General features: G+C 40.4%; 1 protein-coding gene across 7 annotated transcripts in view; it reads left to right on the top strand.

The window, feature by feature from the left end:
• Nucleotides 1-25,785, top strand: part of LOC139021487 (ankyrin repeat domain-containing protein 26-like) — a 190,481-nt gene that overhangs the window by 102,566 nt on the left and 62,130 nt on the right. For all 7 annotated transcript variants that reach the window (XM_070431883.1, XM_070431902.1, XM_070431898.1 and 4 more), the window contains one exon: nucleotides 17,386-17,546. In XM_070431883.1, the coding sequence (XP_070287984.1) occupies nucleotides 17,386-17,546 (161 nt within the window). The remainder of the gene's footprint in view (nucleotides 1-17,385; nucleotides 17,547-25,785) is intronic.

Below are 25,785 nucleotides of genomic sequence, written 5' to 3'. Positions count from 1 at the left end.
TGAGGAGAGTTTTTATAATGATACAGAAAATAAAAAAGTAAGGATCCCAGTAGTTATGTCTGAAGTGAAAGAAGACCAAGACTTTGCTATGCAGATGAAAAAAAATATGACCCCAAATACCACGGATTGGAAATTAGGCATGTGGGGTGTGCAGTAGGCAGATGATCAGTTATTCTCTCTCATCATTGATGGTTGCTTTTTAAATATTTTTATTGATTTTAGAGCGGAAGGTAGAGGGAGTGAGAGACAGAAACATCAATGATGAGAGAAAATCATTGGTTGGATGCCTCCTGCACATCCCCTACTGAGGATAAACTGGAATCAAACCCAGGACCCTCAGTCAATGCTCTATCCACTGAGCCAAACTGGCTAGGGCTCATCATTGATGTTTTTATCTCTTCCTATCCCTTTATCTCTGAAATCAATCAAATGTATTTTTTTAAAAAAAGATTCTGTTCTCTGCTTCATCTAATCTGCTACTGATTCTTTCTAGTGTATTTTTCATTTCAGATATTATATACTTTATGAGTGGTTATTTTATATGGTTTCTTTGTCCTTTTATATACTTGCTATCTCTTTGTTGAAGTTCTCACTACATTCCTTGATCATCCTTTTGTAACCATGTTCTTGAACTCTGTATCTGGTGAACATCTTTCCTCCATTTTATTTAGTTTGTTGTTGTTTTTTCTGAGGAATTCTCTGTTTGTGTTTTTGTTTGTTTTTTTGTTTTGACTTGGGTTATGTTTCTTTTTATTACCATTTTAGCTGCCTCACTGTACTTGTTTCTGTGTATTGGGTATATCTGCTTTGCCTCGCACTCTTGGTATAATGGCCTTATGTATTAGGAGTCATGTGAGGCTCATTGGCATATTCTTTCTGATCACCTGAGCTAGGTGCTCCTGGAATGTCACTTGTGTGTGTTATTGTGTTAGGTGAGCCTGCCTTGGTAGAGTTTTCATTGCTGTTGGTCTGTTCATGGAAATTGGGCATTGTACCTACACCTCAGTTTAGTGATCTGAAAAGCAATCTTCCTTTGTGGCTTGTCTGTGGCAATGGTTCAATTAAAAAGCCATGATATGTCTGCTGTTACAAATACTTATAAAGAAACAAAGCCAAATCAAGACTTGTTCCACAAGCCATTATGTGCAAATAATTGCAGTGCTAATTATTGTAAAAGCATGGACTCTAAATTAAAAGATGAGAGTTCCTCTGCACTGCACAATGACAGAATACCTGGAGTACCTATAATAATAAAAGCGTAATATGCTAATTACACTGGACAGCCAAACAACCTTCTGAATGTCATTCTGGACCTCCTTCCAGATGAAGCTGCAGCAGCGGAGGCCAAGGAAGAGGTGGTTAGGGGTGATGAGGCAGGCAGGTGAGCATTTAGGGGCGATAAGGCAGGCATGCAGAGTGGTTAGGGGCGATGAGGCAGACAGGCTAGCGATTAGGGGTGGACAGGCAGGAAGATGAGCAGTTTGGCGTGATCAGGCAGGCATGTAGAGTGGTTAGGGGTAATGAGACAGGCAGGCAAGTGGTTAACGACAATCAGGCAGGCAGGCAGGCAGAGGGGTTAGGAGTGATCAGGCAGGCAGGCAAGTGGTTAGGGGCAATCAGGCAGGCAGGCGAGTGGTTAGGGGCAATCAGGCAGGCAGGCAGAGGTGTTAGGGGTGATGAGGCAGGCAGGAAGCATGGTTAGGGGCAATGAGGCAGTCAGACATCTCCTGAGGGGTCCCGGATTGTGAGAGGTTGCAGGTTGGGCTGAGGGACCCCCCCTCCCCATGCATGATTTTCTTGCACCAGGCCTCTAGTATTTAAATGAAGAACTACAGCAAGATATACAAAGGCTTAAGAATGACATAGATATGGTAAAAGTAGAGAGCCTGGCTTGGAAAAAAGAGAAATTTCAACTTCAAAAAGAGGTATATTTTCACTTGCTTTTGTTCTCTTTACCAATTCTCTGATCCATTCTCATTTTCCACTACTAAAAAAAGTTTGTGTATAAAATGAGTTTGTCTAAATATGTAATTCTGCCGGAACCGGTTTGGCTCAGTGGATAGAACATCAGCCTGCGGACTGAAAGATCTCAGGTTCGATTTCGGTCAAAGGCATGTACCTGGGTTGCGGGCACATCCCCAGTAGGAGGTGTGCAGGAGGCAGCTGATCGATGTTTCTCTCCCATCGATGTTTCTAACTCTCTCTTTTTTTTTTTTTGGCTAAAAGTATTACAAAGGGTATTACATAAGTGTCCTTTCACCCCCTACCAGCCCTTGACAAGACCCTGCCATCCCTTACCCCCCAGTGTCTTATGTCCATTAGTTATGACTATATGGATGCATACAAGTCCTTTGGTTGATCTCTTACACCCCTCCCTTCTGTCCCCCAACCCTCCCTGGCCTTCCCCCTGCAGTCGGACAATCAGTTTGAGGCAGCTCTGCCTCTGTATCTATTATTGTTCAAAAGTTTGTAATGGTCTTAATTATCCATGAAAGAGTGAGATCATGTGGTATTTTTCCTTCATTGACTGGCTTGTTTCACTTAGCATAATGCTCTCCAGTTCCATCCATGCTGTTGCAAATGGTAAGAGTTCCTTCGTTTTTACAGCAGCATAGTATTCCATCGTGTAGATGTACCACAGTTTTCTAATCCATTCATCTACTGATGGGCACTTAGGCTGTTTCCAGATCTTAGCTATGGTGAATTGTGCTGCTATGAACATCGGGGTGCATATATCCTTTCTGATTGGTGTTTCTGGTTTCTTGGGATATATTCCTAGAAGTGGGATCACAGGGTCAAATGGGAGTTCCATTTCCAATTTTTTGAGGAACCTCCATACTGCCTTCCATAGTGGCTGCACCAGTCTGCATTCCCACCAGCAGTGCACAAGAGTTCCTTTTTCTACACATCCTCTCCAGCACTTGTCGTTTGTTGATTTGTTGATGATGGCCATTCTGACAGGTGTGATATGGTACCTCATTGTTGTTTTGATTTGCATCTCACGGATGATTAGTGACTTTGAGCATGTTTTCATATGTCTCTTGGCTTTCTGAATGTCTTCTTTTGAAAGGTGTCTACTTATATCCTTTGCCCATTTTTTGATTGGATTTTTTATCTTCTTTTTGTTAAGTTGTGTGAGTTCCCTATAAATTTTGGAGATTAAGCCCTTATCAGATATGACGTTGGCAAATATGTTTTCCCACGAGGTGGGTTTTCTTGTTGTTTTGTTGATTGTTTCTTTTGCTGTGCAGAAGCTTTTTATTTTGATGTAGTCCCATTTGTTCATTTTCTCTTTAGTTTCAACTGCCCTAGGAGCTGTATCAGTGAAGAAATTGTTTTGGCATATGTCTGAGATTTTGTTGCCTGTGTATTCTTCTAGAATTTTTATGGTTTCCTGTCGTACATTTAAGTCCTTTATCCATTTTGAGTTTATTCTTGTGTATGGTGTAAGTTGGTGGTCTAGTTTCATTTTCTTGCATATATCTGTCCAATTTTCCCAACACCATTTATTGAAGAGACTATCTTGGCTCCATTGTATGTTCATGCCTCCTTTGTCAAAAATTAATTGAGCATATTGGTTCGGGCTAATTTCTGGACTCTCTATTCTATTCCACTGATCTATATGTCTGTTCTTGTGCCAGTACCAGGCAGTTTTGAGAACAGTGGCTTTGTAATACAGCTTGATATCTGGCATTGAGATCCCACCTACTTTGTTCTTTCTCAGGATCGCTGCAGCTATTCGGGGTCTTTTTTTATTCCAGATGAATTTTTGGAGAGTTCGTTCTAGATCTTTGAAGAAGGCCATTGGTATTTTAATGGGAAGTGCGTTGAATGTATAGATTGCTTTGGGTAGTATGGACATTTTAATGATGTTGATTCTACCAATCCAAGAACATGGTATGTTCTTCCATCTGTTTATGTCTTCCTCTATCTCTTTTTTCAACGTCCTGTAGTTTGCTGAGTAGAGGTCTTTAACCTCTTTAGTTAAGTTTATTCCTAGGTATCTTAATTTTTTTGGTGCGATGGTAAATGGGATTGTTTTTCTAATCTCTCTTTCTGAAAGTTCACTATTGGTGTATAGAAATGCCTAAGATTTCTTGGGGTTAATTTTGTATCCTGCTACATTGCCAAATTCATGTATTAAGTCTAGTAGCTTTTTGATGGAGTCTCTAGGGTTTTGTATGTATAATATCATGTCATCTGCAAATAAGGACAGTTTTACTTCCTCTTTTCCAATTTGGATGCCTTTTATTTCTTCTTCTTGCATAATTGCAATGGCTAATACTTCCAGTACTATGTTGAACAGGAGTGGTGAGAGTGGGCATCCCTGTCTTGTTCCTGTTCTTAGGGGAAATGGTGTTAGTTTTTGTCCATTGAGTATGATGTTGGCTGTGGGCCTGTCATATATGGCTTTTATTATGTTGAGGTATGATCCTTCTATTCCCACCTTTCTGAGAGTTTTTATCAAAAATGGGTGTTGGATTTTCTTGAATGCTTTTTCTGCATCAATTGATATGACCATGTGGTTTTTTTCTTTCAATTTGTTTATGTGATGTATCACGTTTATTGATTTACGGATGTTGTACCATCCTTGCATCCCTTGGATAAATCCTACTTGGTCATGGTGTATGATCCTTCTGATGTACTGCTGGATCCGATTTGCTAAGATTTTGTTGAGGATTTTGGCATCTATGTTCATGAGGGATATTGGCCTGTAGTTCTCTTTCATTGTGTTGTCTTTACCTGGTTTTGGAATTAGGGTGATGCTAGCTTCATAGAATGTGTTTGGAAGTGTTCCTTCCTCTTGAACTTTTTGTAGTAATCTGAGGAGGATAGGTTTTAGTTCTTCCTTGAAAGTTTTGTAAAACTCCCCTGAGAAGCCGTCTGGTCCTGGGCTTTTGTTTGCTGGAAGCTTTTTGATAACTGCTTCAATTTTTTCCATAGTTATTGGCCTATTGAGATTTTTAGATTCTTCCTGATTGAGTTTTGGAATGTTGTATTTTTCTAGGAATTTGTCCATTTCCTCCAGGTTGTCTAGTTTGTTGGAGTAGAGTTGCCCGTAGTGTTGTTTAACAATCATTTGTATTTCTGTGGGGTCTGTTGTTATTTCGCCTCTATCATTTCTGATTTGGTTTATTTGGGACCTCTCTCTTTGCTTCTTGGTGAGCCTGGCTAGGGGTTTGTCAATCTTGTTTATCCTTTCAAAGAACCAGCTCTTGGTTTCATTGATTTTCTGTATTGTTTTTTTGGTCTCTATTTAATTGATTTCTGCTCTAATCTTTATTATCTCCTTCCTTCTGCTCACTCTGGGGTTTTCTTGTTGCTCTCTTTCTAATTCTTTGAGTTGGAGAGTTAGATGATTACCATTTTTTCTTGTTTTTTGAGATAGGCCTGTAGAGCTATAAACTTCCCTCTCAGGACTGCTTTCATTGTGTCCCAAAGGCTTTGGATTGTTGTGTTTTCATTGTCATTAGTGTCCAGGATGTTTTTAATTTCCTCTTTGATGTCATTGGTAACCCAATCAATATTTAATAAGATGCTATTCAGCTTCCAAGTGTTTGAGTATTTTGGGTTGTTTTTATTGTAGTTTATTTCTAACATTATGCCATCGTGGTCTGAGAAGATGCTTTTTATGATTTCAATCTTCTTGAATTTGTGGAGACTTTGCTTGTGACCCAATATGTGGTCTGTTTTCGAATATGTCCCATGAGCACCTGAGAGGAATGTATATTCTGCAGCTTTGGGGTGAAGTGTTCTGAAGATGTCAATTAAGTCCTTTTGATCTAGTGAGTCATTTAGGATTGCTGTTTCTTTGCTGAGTTTTTGTCTAGCGGATTTATCCAGTGATGTCAGTGGTGTATTAAAGTCCCCTACTATGATTGTATTGTTGTCGATTTCTCCCCTGATATCTTCCAGAAGTTTTCTTATGTATGTGGGTGCTCCTGCATTGGGTGCATATATGTTTACCAGAGTTATATCTTCTTGTTGTATTGATCCCTTTAGTATTATGAAGTGGCCTTCCTTATCTCTGGTTATGGCCTTCACTTTGAGATGTATTTTGTCCGATATAAGTATTGCTACCCCAGCTTTCTTTTCCTTTCCATTTGCGTGAAAGATATTTTTCCATCCCTTCACTTTCAGTCTGTGTGAGTCCCTTCTAATGAGGTGGGTCTCTTGTAGACAGCAGATGTATGGGTCATGTCTTTTTATCCATTCAGCCACTCGATGTCTTTTGGTTTGAGCATTTAGTCCATTTACATTTAAAGTTATTATTGAAAGGTACTTGTTTGTAGCCGTTTCTTTTTGTGTGTGTGTGGCTGTTTTCTTTCTGAGCTTGATATTTCTTCTTTTTTACACCAGTCCCTTTAGCATTTCTTGCATGGCTGGCTTGGTGGTGATAAACTCCCTTAGCCCTTTTTTGTCTGTGAAGCTTCTTATTTCCCCTTCAATTTTGAATGATAGCCTTGCTGGATAGAGTATTCTTGGATTCAGTCCTTTGCTTTGCATCACTTTGTAGATTTCCGTCCATTCTTTTCTGGCCTGATGTGTTTCCGTTGAGAAATCATTTGATAATCTAATGGGAGATCCCTTGTATGTTACTTTCTGTCTCTCTCTTGCAGCCTGTAAGATTCTCTCTTTATCCTGAACATTTGCCATGGTAATTATGATGTGTCTTGGTGTGGGTCTTTTCGGGTTCACCTTGTTTGGGACTCTCTGTGCTTGTGTGACTTTTTTCTTCCCCACCTCAGGGAAGTTTTCTGATATTATTTCTTCGAATAGGTTTTCTAATCCATGTTCATCTTTCTGTTGTTCTGGCACCCCTATTATTCGTATGTTGTTTCGTTTCATGTTGTCCCAAAGCTCCCTTAGGCTCTCCTCCTCTCTTTTAATTTTTTTCTCCATTTGCAGTACAGTTTGAGTGTGTTTTGCTTCCTTGTCTTCTAATTCACTAATTCGGTCCTCCGCTTCTCCCAGTCTACTGTTGATACTTTCAATGGTGTTTTTTATTGCAGCTATGTCGCTCTTCATTTCTTCTTGGGACTTACTTAAGTTGTTGATTTTTTCATCTGTTTCTTCTAGCTTCTTGCATAAGTAGTTGAGTTTTTCATCTGTTTCTTCTTGCTTCTTGAACATCCGGTGCATGTACTCTAGGAACCTTATTCTGAATTCTTTTTCCGTCATGTTGCATATCTCTGTCTCACTTAGCTGCTTTTCTGGCAAGCCCTCCTTTTATTTCCTTTGGGGGTTTCTTTGTCTACCCATGTTTGATCTCACTGACATGAGTAGTTGTTGAGTCGTTCAGTGGCTGGACCCTGGGTGGCAGTGGCTGCTCCCTGGGTGGCAGTGGCTCCTCGGGCTGTGGTTGCTCCTTGGGTGGTTGTGGTAGTAGCGGCTCCTCTGTTGATAGCAGAGCCTCTGGTGGGTGTTGTTCACAGCTGTGGTGGCTCTTCTGGCTGGTGGAGGGAGGCTTCACACACAGGAACTGTTCCCCAGGCAGAGCCTGTGGTGATCAGGAGGCCGCTGTTGCTTGAATCTGCTTTCCGTGCAGGGATGCAGGTCTCCTCTGGGCTCTTGCAGCTGAGCTGCTTTAGAGTCGTTGCCTCCGGGTTAGTAGCTGATCTCTGGATGCGGATAACAGCTACTCAAGACGGCGCGGTCTCGCCACTGCGCTGGCGCCCAGGGGGAGGTTTCAGCCTCAATCTCTAACCATCCCCATTTTTTAGGAGTTCTCTGTCTTTCCTGGCTGCAGACTGTCTCTCAGCTGAGCCTCCTTAGCTTGATCGGGCTGATTGTTACCCGTTTCAGCTGCTCGCCCTTATCTGCTCAGGGACAAAGCACCAACACGTCCGTCTAAGCCTCCCCCATTTTTTTTCCATCGATGTTTCTAACTCTCTATCTCTCTCCTTTCCTCTCTGTAAAAAAATCAATAAAATATATTTTAAAAAATAAATAAATATGTAATTGTATATTTAAGTAGATTCTATCAACTAAATAATAGTTTAGGAAAACATTCTCAAGTTTGTTTTTTAATTATGTCTCTCTGTTAGTCGTCCCTATGAATTGGGAAACTAAGTTAGCTTGTACATGTGACCTTCTGAACCAGTGAAAATATAAAGGAGATTGCTGAAAAAAAAATGTAATAAGCACTAGAGTTTTGTTTTCTTTTAAGTCCATTGGTTTAAATATAAATCATATCCCATAGTCTGGCTGGTGTGACTCAGTGGTTGAGCATTGACCCATGAACCAAAAGTTTCCTGTCTGGATTCAGGGTCAGGGCACATGCCTGTGTTATAACTGGATTTTCAGTAGAGGGTGTGCAGGAGGCAGCCAATCAATGTTTATCTCTCATCAATGCTTCTATCCCTCTCCCTTCTGCTCTCTTTAAAATCAACTTAAAAAAAACACCCATAAATTGCATTCTAGAAACAATAAAATGGAAGGAAGTTATGACTGAAAGAAGGGATATAAACAAATAGCCCCAGCTAAACTCATCTATTTTTGTGCTATAGTGTGTGCAATCTTCGATGGTTTACTGAAAACCTTGGAACTTAGAATTCCAATATGATCACTTCAAGATATTTTTATTTTATTTTACTTTTGAGTTATTGTTTCTGTTCAATATTATTTTTATTAGTTTCACATGGACAGCATAGTGGTTATTCATATACTTTGCATCACAGTCCCCCCAACTTTGAAGTACCCACCTGCCCTGTACCTAACCACTGGAATATTATTGAGATATTTTACTAACAAACATATATACTTTCATGTATATTTGTTATCACCACTCTCAGATGTGTTTGTTGAGTCAAACCTTTATGTTGTTTAATAAAGTATGATACTGCCATAAAAAAACAAAACCTTACCATTGTGACAGCATGGATAGGCCTAGAAGGTATTATGCTAAGTGAAATAAATCAGACAGAGAAAGATAAGTTCTGCGAGAGTCCACAGCCAGTGTGGCTTTCGAGGGTTCTAAGGCTTGGAGGAAGAGCTAATGCACAAATGATACACAAGATGAAATATTATTTTTAATACTGGGATAACCAGAGGACAACTTAACCATAGCAGTCAAGTTCTCCCTGTTGCTCCTTTCCCGGCTGCTATTATTAGCTAGAATACACAATTGCCTTTAGGAATGCAAACAGACATACCAATGGTAATTGTTTATTAAACAATAAGATTGTCAGGTTTGGGGGAATTTTGCTTTAGGCCATTGAGTCAGCAGCAGGTAACAAAATGTAGATATTCATCCTGTGAATGTCAAAAGGAGTCCTGGTCAGCCTTCTGCCAGACTCCTCACATTTATATCTGTTACTGTTGATCTTGGTCTCCAGCAAAGTTCCATCTGATTTCACTTACTAGTATATGTGGAATGTAGAAAGTAGAATAGATGATCTAATAAATTTAAAACAGACTCATAGGTAACAGAGATCTGACTGAAGGATGCCAGTGGGAAGGAGGTTGGTGGACTGGGTCAAAAGTAAAGAGATCAACAAGTACAAATTGGTAGGTACAGAATAGTCACAGGGATGCCAACTACAGCATAGAGAATATAGTCAATCATGTTGTAATAAGCATGAATGGTGTCAGATGAGTATTGAAATATCAGGAGGATTACTTTGTAAAGCGTCTGATTGTCTAACTATTTGCTGCACAACTAAAACTAATGCAAATAATGTTGAATGTGAATTGTAATGGAAAGATTAAAATATATAAAACCATAGAATACCAACCATAGAATACCTTCCAAAAATAAAAGCATAGCAATTATTATTTTTTAAAAATATTATTTATTTTTCTTTATTGATTAAGGTATTACATATATGTCCTTATTCCTCCATTCCCCACCCCCCCTCAAAGCTCATGCCCTCACCCCCCTGGTGTCTGTGTCCATTGGTTATGCTTGTATGCATGCATACAAGTCCTTTGATTGATCTCTCCCCTTTATTCCCACCCTCCCATACCTTCCCTCTGAGGTTTGAGCATCTGATCAATGCCTCTCTGTCTCTGGATCTGTTTTTGTTCATCAGTTTATGTTGTTCATAATAATGCACAAATGAGTGAGATCATGTGATATTTATCTTTCTCGGTCTGACTTATTTTGCTTATCATAATGTTCTCCAGCTCCATTCATGCGATTACAAATGGTAGGAGTTCCTTCCTTTTTACAGCAGCATAGTATTTTATTGTGTAGATGTACCAGTTTTTTAATCCACTCATCTACTGATGAGCACTTAGGCTGTTTCCAAATCTTAGCTATTGTAAACTGTGCTGCTATGAACATAGGGGTACACATATCCTTTCTAATTAGTGTTTCTAGTTTCTTTTTTTTAAAAAAAAAAGATATTTTATTGATTTTTCAAAGAGAGGAAGGGAGAGGGATAGAGAGCCAGAAACATCGATGAGAGAGAAACATCAATCAGCTGCCTCCTGCACACCCCCCACTGGGGATGTACCCGAAACCAAGGTACATGCCCCTGACCAGAAGCAAACCAGGACCCCTGAGCCCGCAGGCCAATGCTCTATCCACTGAGCCAAACCGGTTCTGGCGGTGTTTCTAGTTTCTAGAGATATATTCCTAAAAATGGGGTCACTGGGTCAAATGGCAGTTCCATTTTGTTTGTTGAGAAAACTCCGTACTATTCTCCACAGTGGCTGCACCAGTCTGCATTCCCACCAGCAATGAAGGAGGGTTCCTTTTTCTCCGCATCCTCTCCAGCATTTGCCATTTGTTGATTTGTTGATGATACCCATTCTGACAAGTGTGAGATGGTCATTTTGATTTGCATCTCTCCGATGATTTGAGCATGTTTCCATGTCTCTTGGCCTTCTGTATGTCCTCTTTCAAAAAAATATCTATTTAGGTCTGTTTCCCATTTTTTGATTGGATTGTTTATCTTCCCTTTGTTAAGTTCTATGAGTTCCCTGTAAATGTTGGAGATTAAACCATAAAGTTGGCAAATATGTTCTCCCATGCAGTGGGCTTTCCTGTTGTTTTGTTGATGGTTTCTTTTGCTGTGCAGAAACTTTATTTTGATGTAGTCCCTTTTCTTTATTTTTTCTTTAGTTTCCATTGCCCTAGGAGCTGTATAGGTGAAGATATTGCTTCAGTATATGTCTGATATTTTGCTGCCTGTGGATTCCTCTTAAGATTTTTATGATTTCCTACTTTATGTTTACATAAGTCCTTTATCCATTTTGAGATTATTTTTGTGTGTACTGTAAGTTGTTGGTCTAGTTTCATTTTTTTGCATGTATCTTTCCAATTTTTCTAACACCATGTATTGAAGAGACTGCCTTTATCCCATTGTATGCTCTTGCCTCCTTTGTCAAATATTCATTGAGCATAGTGGTTTGGGTCAATTTCTGGGTTCTCTATTCTCTTCCATTGGTCTATATGTCTGTTCTTCTGCCAGTACCAGGAAGTGTTGAGAACAGTGGATTTGTAATACAGCTTGATATCTGGTATTGAGATCCTCTTACTTTGTTCTTTTTTCTAAAGATTGCTGCAGCTATTTGAGGTCTTTTTTTATTCCAGATGAAATTTTGGAGAGTTTGTTCTAGTTCTGTGAAATATGCTGTTGGTATTTTAAGGGGGGAGGTGCATTGAATCTATAGATTGCTTTGAGTAGTATGGACATTTTAATGTTGATTCTACCAATCCAAGAACATGGTATGTTCTTCCATCTGTTTATGTCTTCCTCTATCACTTTTTTCAGTATCCTGTAGTTTTCTGAGTACAGGTCTTTTACCTCCTTAGTAAAGTTTATTCCTAGGTATCTTAATTTTTTTGGTGCAATGGTAAATGAGATTCTTTTTTTAATCTCTTTTTCTGAAAATTCACTATTGGTGTATAAAAATGCCATATATTTCTTGGCATTAATTTTGTATCTTGCTATATTGCTGAAATTGTTTATTAAGTGTAATAGTTATTTGATGGAGTTTTTAGGGTTTTTTCTATGTAAAATATTATGACATCTGGGAATAATGACAATTTTAGTTCTTTTTTTCCAATTTGGGTGCCTTTTATTTCTTCTTGTCTGATCACTATGGCTAGTACTTCCAGTACTATGTCGAACAAGAGTGGTGAAAGCGGGCATCCCTGTCTTGTTCCTGTTCTTAGGGAAAATGTATTTAGTTTTTGCACATTGAATATGATCTTGGCTGTAGGTTTGTCATATAAGGCTTTTATTATGATGTGTTATGATCCCTCTATTCCCACTTTGAGCAGTTATCATTTTGACATGTATGTTATTATCATACTAGAAACCCAGTACATGAATTCGTGCACCAATGGGGTCTCTTGACCTGGCCTGCAGGATCAGGCTGAAGCCAGATCTCTGAGATCTCTTGAGGGGTCCCGGACTTTGAGAGGGCACAGGCCAGGCCGAAGGACCCCACCAGTGCATGATGAGGGCCGGGGAGGGATGTGAGAGGTTGGCTGGCATGGGAGGGGCCGCAGGTGGTTGGCCATCCAGGGGGAGGGACCACGGGAGGTTGGCCAGCCATGGGAGGTTGGCTGTGGGAGCATACTGACCAGCAAGAGGAAGTTCCTGCATTGAGTGTCTGCCTACTGTTGGTCAGTGCACTTCATAGTGACCAGTTGACTGGTCGTTCAGTCATTCAGTCATTTGTTCACTTAGGCTTTCATATATATAGATAAGTCACAGAAATTATTTGCAATCCTCCTATATAATAAAAGGGTAAAATGCAAATTGACCCTAACAGCAGAACAACCAGAATGACCTCTGGACCAGTCACTATGAGGCACACTGACCACCTCTTGGTCTCTTTCCCTGGCCAGCAGGCTCCAATTGCCTGATGGCCACCCACGGCAGGGGAGGGGCTGACGAGCTGGCGGGAATAGCCAACCTCTCAGTCCCTTCCCCCAGCCATCAGGCACTAATCACATGATGGTGAATGGGGAATTGGCAGTGGGTGGCGGTGGGGGGTGGGGCCAGCTGCAGGAAGCTGGGGAAGATGGCCCTGATCACAGGCCAGACCTTGGGACTGTACCTGCTCATGAATTTCGTGCGCTGGGCCTCTAGTATCTAATAAAAGAGTAATATGCAAATTAACCTTCATTCTGTCACTCTGTCACAAAGATGGCAGCAGGCAGCCACAGAGCTGGAGTGAGCAGGAGGCTTGGGTTGCTCCCAGCAATGGAGGAAGCCAAGCTTCCAGCCTGCCCTGGCTGGGCCTGGGCTCCACTCAAGGCTACAAAGTTTCAATTATAGAAGATAAATAAATCCCAGATACCTGCTGAAAAAATAAAGAAAAAAGGAGAGGCTGAGAGCTTGGGTTGCTGGGGGCATGGCCAGCCTGAAAACAGTCCTCAGCCCCTCACCCAGGCTGGCCAGGAACCCCAGTGGGGACCCCGACATTGAAGGGGGTGTGGCTAGCCTGAAAATAGCCCTCATCCCCTCACCCAGGCTGGCCAAGCACCCCAAGGGGACCTCATCCCTGATCTGGGACACCTTTCAGGGCAAACCAGCCGGCCCCCACCTATGCACCAGGCCTCTATCCTATATAGTAAAAGGGTAATATACGAACTGACCCTAACAGCAGAATTACTGGGAATCACTGGTCACTATGGTACACACTGATCACCAGGGGGAAGACGCTCAATGCAGGAGCTGCCCTCTGGTGGTCAGTGCGCTCCCACAGGGAGAGCTCTGTTCAGCCACAACCCAGACTGATGGCTGCCAGCACAGCGGTGGTGGCGGGAGCCTATCCCGCCTCCTCAGCAGCGCTAAGGTTGTCTGACTGCAGCTTAGGTCTGCTCCGTGCTGGCAAGTGGACATCCCTCGAGGGCTCACAGACTGCCAGATGGATGTCTGACTGCCAGCTTAGGCCTGTTCCCCAGGGGAGCAGGCCTAAGCCAGCAGGTGGACATCCCCAAGGGGTCTGAGATTGTGAGAGGGCACAGGCTGGGCTGAGGGACCCCCCCACCCCCGAGTGCACAAATTTTTGTGTACCAGGCCTCTAGTAAACTCAATATTTGTCTCTAAAGAAGAAAACTGAGTTTTGAGTTGGAAAGAGATTGAGATATTATGCTCCTTATAAGAAAAAGTGGATGCCACCTCTCATTACACTAGGCATTAGATTACTTTTAAAAAGTTATACTTAATTTATGTGATTAATTTGATGAGATTTTATGTTTATTTATCTGATTCCGCATTATAGAATTATATCCTTTTTTTTTGGTGCCATAAAATGCTAGGTAATGCACCTTTAAGAACTTTGGACAGATCATTAAACCTTGGTTTCATTTCAGTTATCTGTAAATATGGGGCTAACATAAGTATATGTCTACTTGTATATCCTCTAGCTATAAGATTTTATAGTGATTGTTTGTGAAATTATGAAAGCATTACTTATTTTCCAGAATTATACATTAACTAACAATCCATTGATTTTACTCTCCTCCAGTGTTATGGTAAACTTTGGTTCATATATATTTTGAATACCACCACTTTTTGATACCCTCAAAGATCTTAGAAAAATTAGTTTTAAAAGGCAATGAGGAAAGGAATAGCATCCTGCAAAAAGAGGATATCTTCCTATTTGTTACTGATGCAGAATGTCATATCCTCTAAATCTAGTGGGTAATGTAAGACCCAAGTAAGAAAGACAAAAGGGGCAAATTTTGCATATTTTGTCTTCTTATTTCTTTGTCTCTGTTAGATAAACATATAGGTCACATATATTATTTGCAATAAACTTAGTATTTGTCTCTAAAAAAACTGAGAAGAGAAAACTGAGTTGGTTTTTTAATTTAAATTCTTAATTGTTTAAAGTATTACATATGTCTCCTTTTTCCCCCATTGACTTCTACTGGGCTGCGCCCAAGCCTCCCAGCACACACCCTCACCCCCCTATTGTCTGTAGCCATGGATTATGCTTATATGCATTCATATATGTCCTTTGGTTGCTCTCTTACCTTCCCCCCCCACACCTCCCCTGCCCTCCCTCTGAGGTTGTATTATCTGTTCAATGCTTCTCTGTCCGTGGATCTATTTTTGTTCATAAGTTGATGTTGTTCATTATATTCCAGAAAAGAGTGAGATCATGTGATATTTATCTTTCTCTGACTGGCTTATTTCACTTAGCAAAATGCTCTCCAAGTCCATCTATGCTGTTGCAAATGGTAAAAGTTTCTTCTTTTTTATAGCATCACTAGAGGCCTGGTGCATGAATTCATGCAGAATGGGGTCCCTTGGCCTGGCCGGCCGACTGGAGCTGTCTTGCCCAGTCCCAATCAGGGCAATTGGGGTCATCTGTGTGTGTGTGTGGTGGGGGGTTGTATTGCGGAGGTTGGTCAGCCAGAGATAGGGGCCGATCATGGCCATTGGTGGTGGGGTAGGGACACGGGTGATTGGCCGGCTGGGGTGGAGAAGAGGGACATGGGACGTTGGCTGGCCAGCCCCTTTGGGGGCCGGCCCATGGGGGAGCGGGGAGGGAGGGACCACAAGAGGTTGGCTCTGGGAGTGTACTGACCACCAGGGGGCAGCTCTTGCATTGAGTGTCTGCCCCCTGGTGGTCAGTGCGCATCATAGCAACTAGTGGTTTGGTCACTTAGGCTTTATAGAAATATAAATAGAACTAGAGGTCTGATGCACAGAATTCATGCAAAGGGCTCAGGCCTCACAGCCCCACCTTTGTCCGGAAGGTTGTCCAGACCGTCATCCTGCTGTTGGTCTAATTAGCATATTAGCTCTTTATTACATAGGAATCCATTGTGTAGATATGCCACAGTTTTTTAATCCACTCATCTGCTGCTGGGCACTTAGGCTGTTTCCCAATCTTAGCTATTGTAAATTGTGCTGTTATGATCATAGGGGTGCATATATCCTTTCTTTTTTTTTACTTGAGGATATTTTTCCATTGATTTTTAGGGAGAGTGGAAGAAAGAGGGAAAGAAAGAAAAAACATTAATGTGAGAGAAACACATTGATTGGTTGCCTCCTGCACAAGCCCAGACCAGGGCCAAGGCCGGGGAGGAGCCTGTAATTGATGTATGTGCCCTTGATTGGAATTGAAGCCAGGACCGTTTGTTCCAAAGGCTGATGCTCTATCCACTGAGCCAAACTGGTTAGGGCCATACATCCTTTCTGATTGGTGTTTCTTATTTCTTGGGATATATTCCTAGAAGTGGGATTACTGAATCAAATGGGAGTTCCATTTTTAACTCTTTGAGGAAACTCCATACTGTTTTCCACAGTGGCTGCACCAATCTACATTCCCACCAGCAGTGCAAGATGATTTCTTTTTCTCCGCATCTTCACTAGCAATTGTCATTGTTGATTTGTTGATGGTAGCCGTTCTGACAGGTGTGAGATGGTACTGCGTTGTTGCTTTGATTTACATATCCCAGATAATTAGTGACTTTAAGCATGTTTTCATGTCTCTTGGCCTCTGTATGTCCACTTTTGAAAAGTACCTATTTAGGTCCTTTGCCCAGTTTTTGATTGGTTCGTTTATTTTCCTTTTGTTAAGTTGTATGAGTTCCTTATAAATTTTGGAGATTAAACCCTTATCGTGTATAACTTGGTAAATATGTTCTCCCATGCAGTGGGCTCTCGTGTAGTTTTGTTGATGGTTTCTTCTGCTGTGCAGAAGCTTTTTATTTTGATGTAGTCCCATTTCTTTATTTTCTCCTTAGTTTCCATTGTTCTAAGAGTTGTGTCAGTAAAGATATTGCTACGACATATGCCTGATATTTTGCTGCCAGTGGGTTCCTCTAAGATTTTTACGGTTTCCCATTGTGTGTTTAACTCCTTTTTTCATTCTGAGTTTGTTTTTGTGTATGCTATAATGTGGAGGTCTAGCATGTATCTGTCCAATTTTCCCAACACCATTTATTGAAGGGACTGCCTGACTCCATTGTGTGCTCTTGCCGCCTCCTTTGTCAAATATTCATTGAGCATAATGGCTTGGGTTGATTTATGGATCCTCTGTTCCGTTCCACTGGTCTATATGTTTGATCTTGTGCCAGCACGTGGCAGTTTTTAGAACAGTGGCTTTGTAATATAGCTTGATAGTTGGTATTGTGATCCCTCCAACTTTGTGCTTCTTTCTCAAGATTGCTGTGGCTATTTGGGGTGAGAAAACTGAGTTTTAAGGTATGTTTTAGATGATATGTGAATAGCAGCTCAAAATTAAGAAAGCTCTTTGAGAAAACTTGAAAAATTCTGCTTCTTTATTAAAAAAGAAACGAGGCAGAATTTATAACAATTTTAATGATAAAATTAAACATACAAAATACTTTTATTGATTCAAGTCATAGCAACTAAACTAAGATTCAAATGATCAAATTAATGAAGTATTTTTAGTTAATAAAGTAATAACAATATCCTTAATATCCAACTTTCATCAAAGGTTGAAGAAAAAAAGGAGCAGAAAGTCAGTAAAAGGGAAACATCCAGAAACATGTACGATGGTGCTGATGACAGTGACAGTGGCGGATTGAGTCAGCAGAGCAACAGTGAACAAACTGATAAGCACCAGGTTTCTATTATGGAGAATGAAGAGTCTGACAGGTAAGCCTACAGCAGTACTTAGCAGTAGGTAATCATTCTTTTCCTATAAACAAATTCCAACTTGAGCTAATATTCCTGATTACCAAATTTTTAATTTTTACTAGACAGAGCGAACCTTGCTTGTAATCAGAAAGATGCAAATCACCGAACAATGAGATACCATTTCTTGAACTAATAATTATAATTATTTTATTAAAGAAAATAAAAACCAGAATTGGTACGTGGGAGGAAAAGGCATTCTCATGCACTCTCGGTAGATGAAATTGGCACTTTTTTTTTAAGGGAAATTGAACAAGTTTTGAAATTTCAAGTATTTCATTCCTTTATCCCAATAGCTTCACTAACAGAACTAGATCCTACAGGAAAACATGACTTGTATAAACACACACCTACACATTCAAAGGACATTAATTATATATTATTATGTATATAAAACATACAGTAGGACATTGTAATATATATATACATATATATATATGTAGATAGATAGATAGATAGATAGATATAATATGACATAGATGTTCAAGATATATAATATACACATATGCATTAAGGATATTTATATAAATGCTACAAACATATGTATGTATGCTAAGGATATTTCTTACAACATTGCATACCAAAAAGTTGCAGATAGTGTAAATACCTATCTATAAGGAAATGCATTATTATACCCACAAAATAATGTAGTATGCAGCCAAAGGAAAAAAATGAAGGTAGTTCTGGTCTACAGTATAATGATTGTTTCACAATGGAAATGTATTTAAAGCATTGGGTTTATATCATGTCTTCAGCAAATTTTGTGAGAATACTTTTATTTTTAATTTATTTATTTATTTATTTATTTATTTTTTTCGCTAAAAGTATTACAAAGAGTATTACATAAGTGTCCTTTCCCCTCCCCCCACCCTTGACAAGCCCCTGCCCTCCCTTACCCCCCAGTGTCTTATGTCCATTAGTTATGACTATATGGATGCATACAAGTCCTTCGGTTGATCTCTTACTCCCCTCCCTCCTGTCCCCCAACCCTCCCTGGCCTTCCCACTGCAGTCGGACAATCAGTTTGAGGCAGCTCTGCCACTGTATTTATTATTGTTCAAAAGTTTGTAATGGTCTTAATTATCCATGAAAGAGTGAGATCATGTGGTATTTTTCCTTCATTGACTGGCTTGTTTCACTTAGCATAATGCTCTCCAGTTCCATCCATGCTGTTGCAAATGGTAAGAGTTCCTTCTTTTTAACAGCAGCATAGTATTCCATCGTGTAGATGTACCACAGTTTTCTAATCCATTCATCTACTGATGGGCACTTAGGCTGTTTCCAGATCTTAGCTATGGTGAATTGTGCTGCTATGAACATCGGGGTGCATATATCCTTTCTGATTGGTGTTTCTGGTTTCTTGGGATATATTCCTAGAAGTGGGATCACAGGGTCAAATGGGAGTTCCATTTCCAATTTTTTGAGGAACCTCCATACTGCCTTCCATAGTGGTTGCACCAGTCTGCATTCCCACCAGCAGTGCACAAGTGTTCCTTTTTCTCCACATCCTCTCCAGCACTTGTCGTTTGTTGATTTGTTGATGATGGCCATTCTGACAGGTGTGAGATGGTACCTCATTGTTGTTTTGATTTGCATCTCTTGGATGATTAGTGACTTTGAGCATGTTTTCATATGTCTCTTGGCTTTCTGCATGTCCTCTTTTGAAAGGTGTCTATTTAGATCCTTTGCCCATTTTTTGATTGGATTGTTTATCTTCTTTTTGTTAAGTTGTGTGAGTTCCCTATAAATTTTGGAGATTAAGCCCTTATCAGATATGACCTTGGCAAATATGTTTTCCCACGAGGTGGGTTTTCTTGTTGTTTTGTTGATTGTTTCTTTTGCTGTGCAGAAGCTTTTTATTTTGATGTAGTCCCATTTGTTCATTTTCTCTTTAGTTTCAACTGCCCTAGGAGCTGTATCAGTGAAGAAATTGTTTTGGCATATGTCTGAGATTTTGTTGCCTGTGTATTCTTCTAGAATTTTTATGGTTTCCTGTCGTACATTTAAGTCCTTTATCCATTTTGAGTTTATTCTTGTGTATGGTGTAAGTTGGTGGTCTAGTTTCATTTTCTTGCATATATCTGTCCAATTTTCCCAACACCATTTATTGAAGAGACTATCTTGGCTCCATTGTATGTTCATGCCTCCTTTGTCAAAAATTAATTGAGCATATTGGTTCGGGCTAATTTCTGGACTCTCTATTCTATTCCACTGATCTATATGTCTGTTCTTGTGCCAGTACCAGGCAGTTTTGAGAACGGTGGATTTGTAATACAGCTTGATATCTGGCATTGAGATCCCACCTACTTTGTTCTTTCTCAGGATCGTTGCAGCTATTCGGGGTCTTTTTTTATTCCAGATGAATTTTTGGAGAGTTCGTTCTAGATCTTTGAAGAAGGCCATTGGTATTTTAATGGGAAGTGCGTTGAATGTATAGATTGCTTTGGGTAGTATGGACATTTTAATGATGTTGATTCTACCAATCCAAGAATATGGTATGTTCTTCCATCTGTTTATGTCTTCCTCTATCTCTTTTTTCAACGTCCTGTAGTTTGCTGAGTAGAGGTCTTTAACCTCTTTAGTTAAGTTTATTCCTAGGTATCTTAATTTTTTTGGTGCGATGGTAAATGGGATTGTTTTTCTAATCTCTCTTTCTGAAAGTTCACTATTGGTGTATAGAAATGCCTCAGATTTATTGGGGTTAATTTTGTATCCTGCTACATTGCCAAATTCATGTATTAAGTCTAGTAGCTTTTTGATGGAGTCTCTAGGGTTTTGTATGTATAATATCATGTCATCTGCAAATAAGGACAGTTTTACTTCCTCTTTTCCAATTTGGATGCCTTTTATCTCTTCTTCTTGCCTAATTGCAATGGCTAATACTTCCAGTACTATGTTGAACAGGAGTGGTGAGAGTGGGCATCCCTTTCTTGTTCCTGTTCTTAGGGGAAATGGTGTTAGCATTTGTCCATTGAGTATGATGTTGACTGTGGGCCTGTCATATATGGCTTTTATTATGTTGAGGTATGATCCTTCTATTCCCACCTTTCTGAGAGTTTTTATCAAAAATGGGTGTTGGATTTTGTTGAATGCTTTTTCTGCATCAATTGATATGACCATATCGTTTTTTTCTTTCAATTTGTTTATGTGATGTATCACATTTATTGATTTACGGATGTAGTACCATCCTTGCATCTCTGGGATAAATCCTACTTGGTCATGGTGTATGATCCTTCTGATGTACTGCTGGATCCGATTTGCTAAGATTTTGTTGAGGATTTTGGCATCTATGTTCATGAGGGATATTGGCCTGTAATTCTTTTTCATTGTGATGTCTTTACCTGGTTTTGGTATTAGGGTGATGCTGGCTTCATAGAATTAGCATGGAAGTGTTCCTTCCTCTTGAATTTTTTGTAGTAGTCTGAGGAGGGTAGGTTTTAGTTCTTCCTTGAATGTTTTTTAAAACTCCCCTGTGAAGCCGTCTGGCCCTGGGCTTTTGTTTGCTGGAAGCTTTCTGATGACTGCTTCAATTTCTTCCATAGTTATTGGCCTATTGAGGTTTTTAGATTCTTCCTGATTGAGTTTTGGAATGTTGTATTTTTCTAGGAATTTGTCCATTTCCTCCAGGTTGTCTAGTTTGTTGGAGTAGAGTTGCCCGTAGTGTTGTTTAACAATCATTTGTATTTCTGTGGGGTCTGTTGTTATTTCGCCTCTATCATTTCTGATTTGGTTTATTTGGGACCTCTCTCTTTGCTTCTTGGTGAGCCTGGCTAGGGGTTTGTCAATCTTGTTTATCCTTTCAAAGAACCAGCTCTTGGTTTCATTGATTTTCTGTATTGTTTTTTTGGTCTCTATTTCATTGATTTCTGCTCTAATCTTTATTATCTCCTTCCTTCTGCTCACTCTGGGGTTTTCTTGTTGCTCTCTTTCTAATTCTTTGAGTTGTAGAGTTAGATGATTAACTACCATTTTTTCTTGTTTTTTGAGATAGGCCTGTAGAGCTATAAACTTCCCTCTCAGGACTGCTTTCATTGTGTCCCAGAGGTTTTGGATTGTTGTGTTTTCATTGTCATTAGTGTCCAGGATGTTTTTAATTTCTTCTTTGATGTCATCGGTAATCCAATCAATATTTAATAACATGCTATTCAGCTTCCAAGTGTTTGAGTATTTTGGGTTGTTTTTATTGTAGTTTATTTCTCACATTATGCCATCGTGGTCTGAGAAGATGCTTTTTATGATTTCAATCTTCTTGAATTTGTGGAGACTTTGCTTGTGACCCAATATGTGGTCTATTTTTGAATATGTCCCATGAGCACCTGAGAAGAATGTATATTCCGCAGCTGTGGGGTGAAGTGTTCTGAAGATGTCAATTAAGTCCATCTGATCTAGTGAGTCATTTAGGATTGCTGTTTCTTTGCTGAGTTTTTGTCTAGCGGATTTATCCAGTGATGTCAGTGGTGTATTAAAGTCCCCTACTATGATTGTATTGTTGTCGATTTCTCCCCTGATATCTTCCAGAAGTTTTCTTATGTATGTGGGTGCTCCTGCATTGGGTGCATATATGTTTACCAGGGTTATATCTTCTTGTTGTATTGATCCCTTTAGTATTATGAAGTGGCCTTCCTTATCTCTGGTTATGGCCTTCACTTTGAGATGTATTTTGTCCGATATAAGTATTGCTACCCCAGCTTACTTTTCCTTTCCATTTGCATGAAAGATATTTTTCCATCCCTTCATTTTCAGTCTGTGTGAGTCCCTTCTAATGAGGTGGGTCTCTTGTAGACAGCAGATGTATGGGTCATGTTTTTTTTATCTATTTAGCCACTCAATGTCTTTTGGTTGGAGCATTTAGTCCATTTACATTTAAAGTTATTATTGAAAGGTACTTGTTTGTAGCCATTTCTTTTTTTGTGTGGCTGTTTTCTTTCTGAGCTTTTTATTTCTTCTTTTTACACCATTCCCTTTAGCATTTCTTGCATTGCTCTCTTGGTGGTGATAAACTCCCTTAGCTTTTTTTTGTCTGTGAAGCTTCTTATTTCCCCTTTAATTTTGAATGATAGCCTTGCTGGATAGAGTATTCTTGGATTCAGTCCTTTGCTTTGCATCACTTTGTAGATTTCCGTCCATTCTTTTCTGGCCTGATGTGTTTCCGTTGAGAAATCATTTGATAATCTAATGGGAGATCCCTTGTATGTTACTTTCTGTCTCTCTCTTGCAGCCTGTAAGATTCTCTCTTTATCCTGAACATTTGCCATGGTTATTATGATGTGTCTTGGTGTGGGTCTTTTCGGGTTCACCTTGTTTGGGACTCTCTGTGCTTGTGTGACTTTTTTCTTCCCCACCTCAGGGAAGTTTTCTGATATTATTTCTTCGAATAGGTTTTCTAATCCATGTTCATCTTTCTGTTGTTCTGGCACCCCTATTATTCGTATGTTGTTTCGTTTCATGTTGTCCCAAAGCTCCCTTAGGCTCTCCTCCTCTCTTTTAATTTTTTTCTCCATTTGCAGTACAGTTTGAGTGTGTTTTGCTTCCTTGTCTTCTAATTCACTAATTCGGTCCTCCGCTTCTCCCAGTCTACTGTTGATACTTTCAATGGTGTTTTTTGTTGCAGCTATGTCGCTCTTCATTTCTTCTTGGGACTTACTTAAGTTGTTGATTTTTTCATCTGTTTCTTCTAGCTTCTTGCATAAGTAGTTGAGTTTTTCATCTGTTTCTTCTTGCTTCTTGAACATCCGGTGCATGTACTCTAGGAACCTTATTCTGAATTCTTTTTCCGTCATGTTGCATATCTCTGACTCACTTAGCTGCTTTTCTGGCGAGTCTTCCTTTTCTTTCCTTTGGGGGTTTCTTTGTCTACCCATGTTTGATCTCACTGACATGAGTAGTTGTTGAGTCGTTCAGTGGCTGCTCCCTGGGTGGCAGTGGCTCCTCGGGCTGTGGTTGCTTCTTGGGTGGTTGTGGTAGCAGCGGCTCCTCTGTTGATAGCAGAGCCTCTGGTGGGTGTTGTTCACAGCTGTGGTGGCTCTTCTGGCTGGTGGAGGGAGGCTTCACACACAGCAACTGTTCCCCAGGCAGAGCTTGTGGTGATCAGGAGGCCGCTGTTGCTTGAATCTGCTGCGTTGATATAAAGGCACAAAATACAACACAACAAGGCACAACGTACCAGGCACTGAACACTATTGTATTTACGATATTACTAACCCCAAATAAAGGTGGCCACCCGAGCTAAGAGAGTTGGGAGATAAGGGGGAAAGAAGAGAAAAAGGTAGAAGAGAAAAAAGAAAGAAAGAAAAAAAGGAGTGCAAAAATGAAATTGGAAAAAGGGAGGGGAAAAAGAGGAGGAAAAAAAAAGAAAAATAGTAAGAGAGAAAAGAGAATGAAGTATAAAAGGGGAAGAGACTATTTATATGAGGAGAAAACTCCTATAGGTCCGCCACTAATACAAACAAATTACAGCAACAGATTCCTGGAGATGAATACCAACTACAAACAACCAATAATATTAAGCGACGCAAGGGGAAACAGAAGCACAGAAATAACCGGGGGGGGGGGGGGGGAGGGGGAGGGGCAGGAAAATAAAAAGAATAAGCAGTCTAACCTCACAAACAATCCTAAAAAAAAAACCCCAATATACTCATCAATCAAGCAAACAACAATAAAACAATAGAGAGAGAAAAGAAGAAGAAGAAGAGAAAAAAAAATTGGATAGTGAAGGAAGATAAGGGAAAGGTGTATAAGGATTTAGAACAGGGATTGGACGTAGGATATATAAGCAGGGTTAAATTTTGACAGGGGGTAAAAAGAGTAGGGAAAATCAAAAGCTGGAGTAGGGTAAGAGAAACAGGACAGCAAAAGGGAAAAAGTGGGGGAGATTGTTTAGCACAGAGGCAAATTGAGGTAGAGAAAAATGTTGCTAAAGGAACGATGAAAATAGAATGGAGAACATTAGTCCCAAAATAAAATAAAGACAAAATAAAATGACACTTTAAAGAGTGGTAAAATGGTAGCAGTAATAATACTAGTTAAAAATAAAAATGTAGTAGCTGAAAGGGCAAAATCAGGTGATGGAGAAAAAGAAAAAAGAAAAAAAGAAAAAAAATTTTCTTAGTTAAAGGAGAAAAAGTAATTTAAAAAAATAAAAATAAAAATAAAAATGTGCAGTAATGCAGGTGCTTCAGATCTTCTACTCTTCTTATTGGCACGCCCAGAATTCAGGAGAATGTTGAATTTCCCTCTGTTACACTGTTCCTCCGTGTTGTAAAATCCCCTTATTGCCTTATCTGTATTTACAGAAGAGTCAGTTCGTGGCTCTGCCTCTGGGTGGCAGTGTGTCTGGATTGACCTCCGAGGCTATAAGTTCTCTCTGACCAGAAGCTCTCTATTGTACCTGAACCAGCTCCGCCCAGAGCTGGTTCCCCAGGCGCCACTCCCAGCTCTGTTTCCCAGGCTCCCCAAAAACAATCTTCCCCTACAAGCTCTGCTAGTGACCCCAACTGGGCAATCACATGCACTGGGGCCAACAATCAAACTCACAGAAGTAAGAGGAAGTGTGCAAACAAGAGCCTGGGAAGCTGTTCGAACTCGCAGGGTTCCACCCTCCAGAACTGCGCGGAGTGTCTGCGAGGAATGTCTGCACGCGCTCAAGCCCCTGGCGACAAGTAGCTGGCTATCAGGGAAACTCTGAGGCTGCCCTTTTGCATCCAGTCCAACTATGGGCTCATTTATAGTGTTACCTTCTGGCAGCAGCCCTGCGGGAGCTCTCCCCACTTGCGGGTCACGCTGGCCTCTATGGGCGCGGATTTTGGAGGGGGTAGATTTCCCCCTGCGCCCGCGTGCACGCGCGCGCGTTCCTCGCTCCAACCTGAACTGCAAACCGCACCTTTGGGGTAAGTCTAACCTTTCCATGGAGGGGTGCAGGTCTCCTCTGGGCTCTTACAGTCGCGCTGCTTGCGAGTCATTGCCTCCGGGTTAGTAGCCGCCGGGTTAGTAGCCAATCTCTGAATGCCGGTAACCGCTTCCCAAGATGGCGCGGTCTTGCCGCTGCGCTGGCGCCCAGGGGGAGGTTTCAGCCTCAATCTCTAACCATCCGAATTTTTTAGGAGTTCTCTGTCTTTCCTGGCTGCAGACTGTCTCTCAGCTGAACCTCCCCAGCTTGATCTGGCTGATTGTTACCCGTTTCAGCTGCTCGCCCCTATCTGCT

Source organism: Myotis yumanensis, unplaced genomic scaffold (assembly GCF_028538775.1).
Source record: "Myotis yumanensis isolate MYYU_CA2020_CCGP unplaced genomic scaffold, mMyoYum1.0.hap1 SCAF_1, whole genome shotgun sequence".
Taxonomy (NCBI): Eukaryota; Metazoa; Chordata; class Mammalia; order Chiroptera; family Vespertilionidae; genus Myotis; species Myotis yumanensis.
Note: the sequence above shows the minus strand (reverse complement) of the source record. Positions and strands in the feature narration are given on the sequence as shown.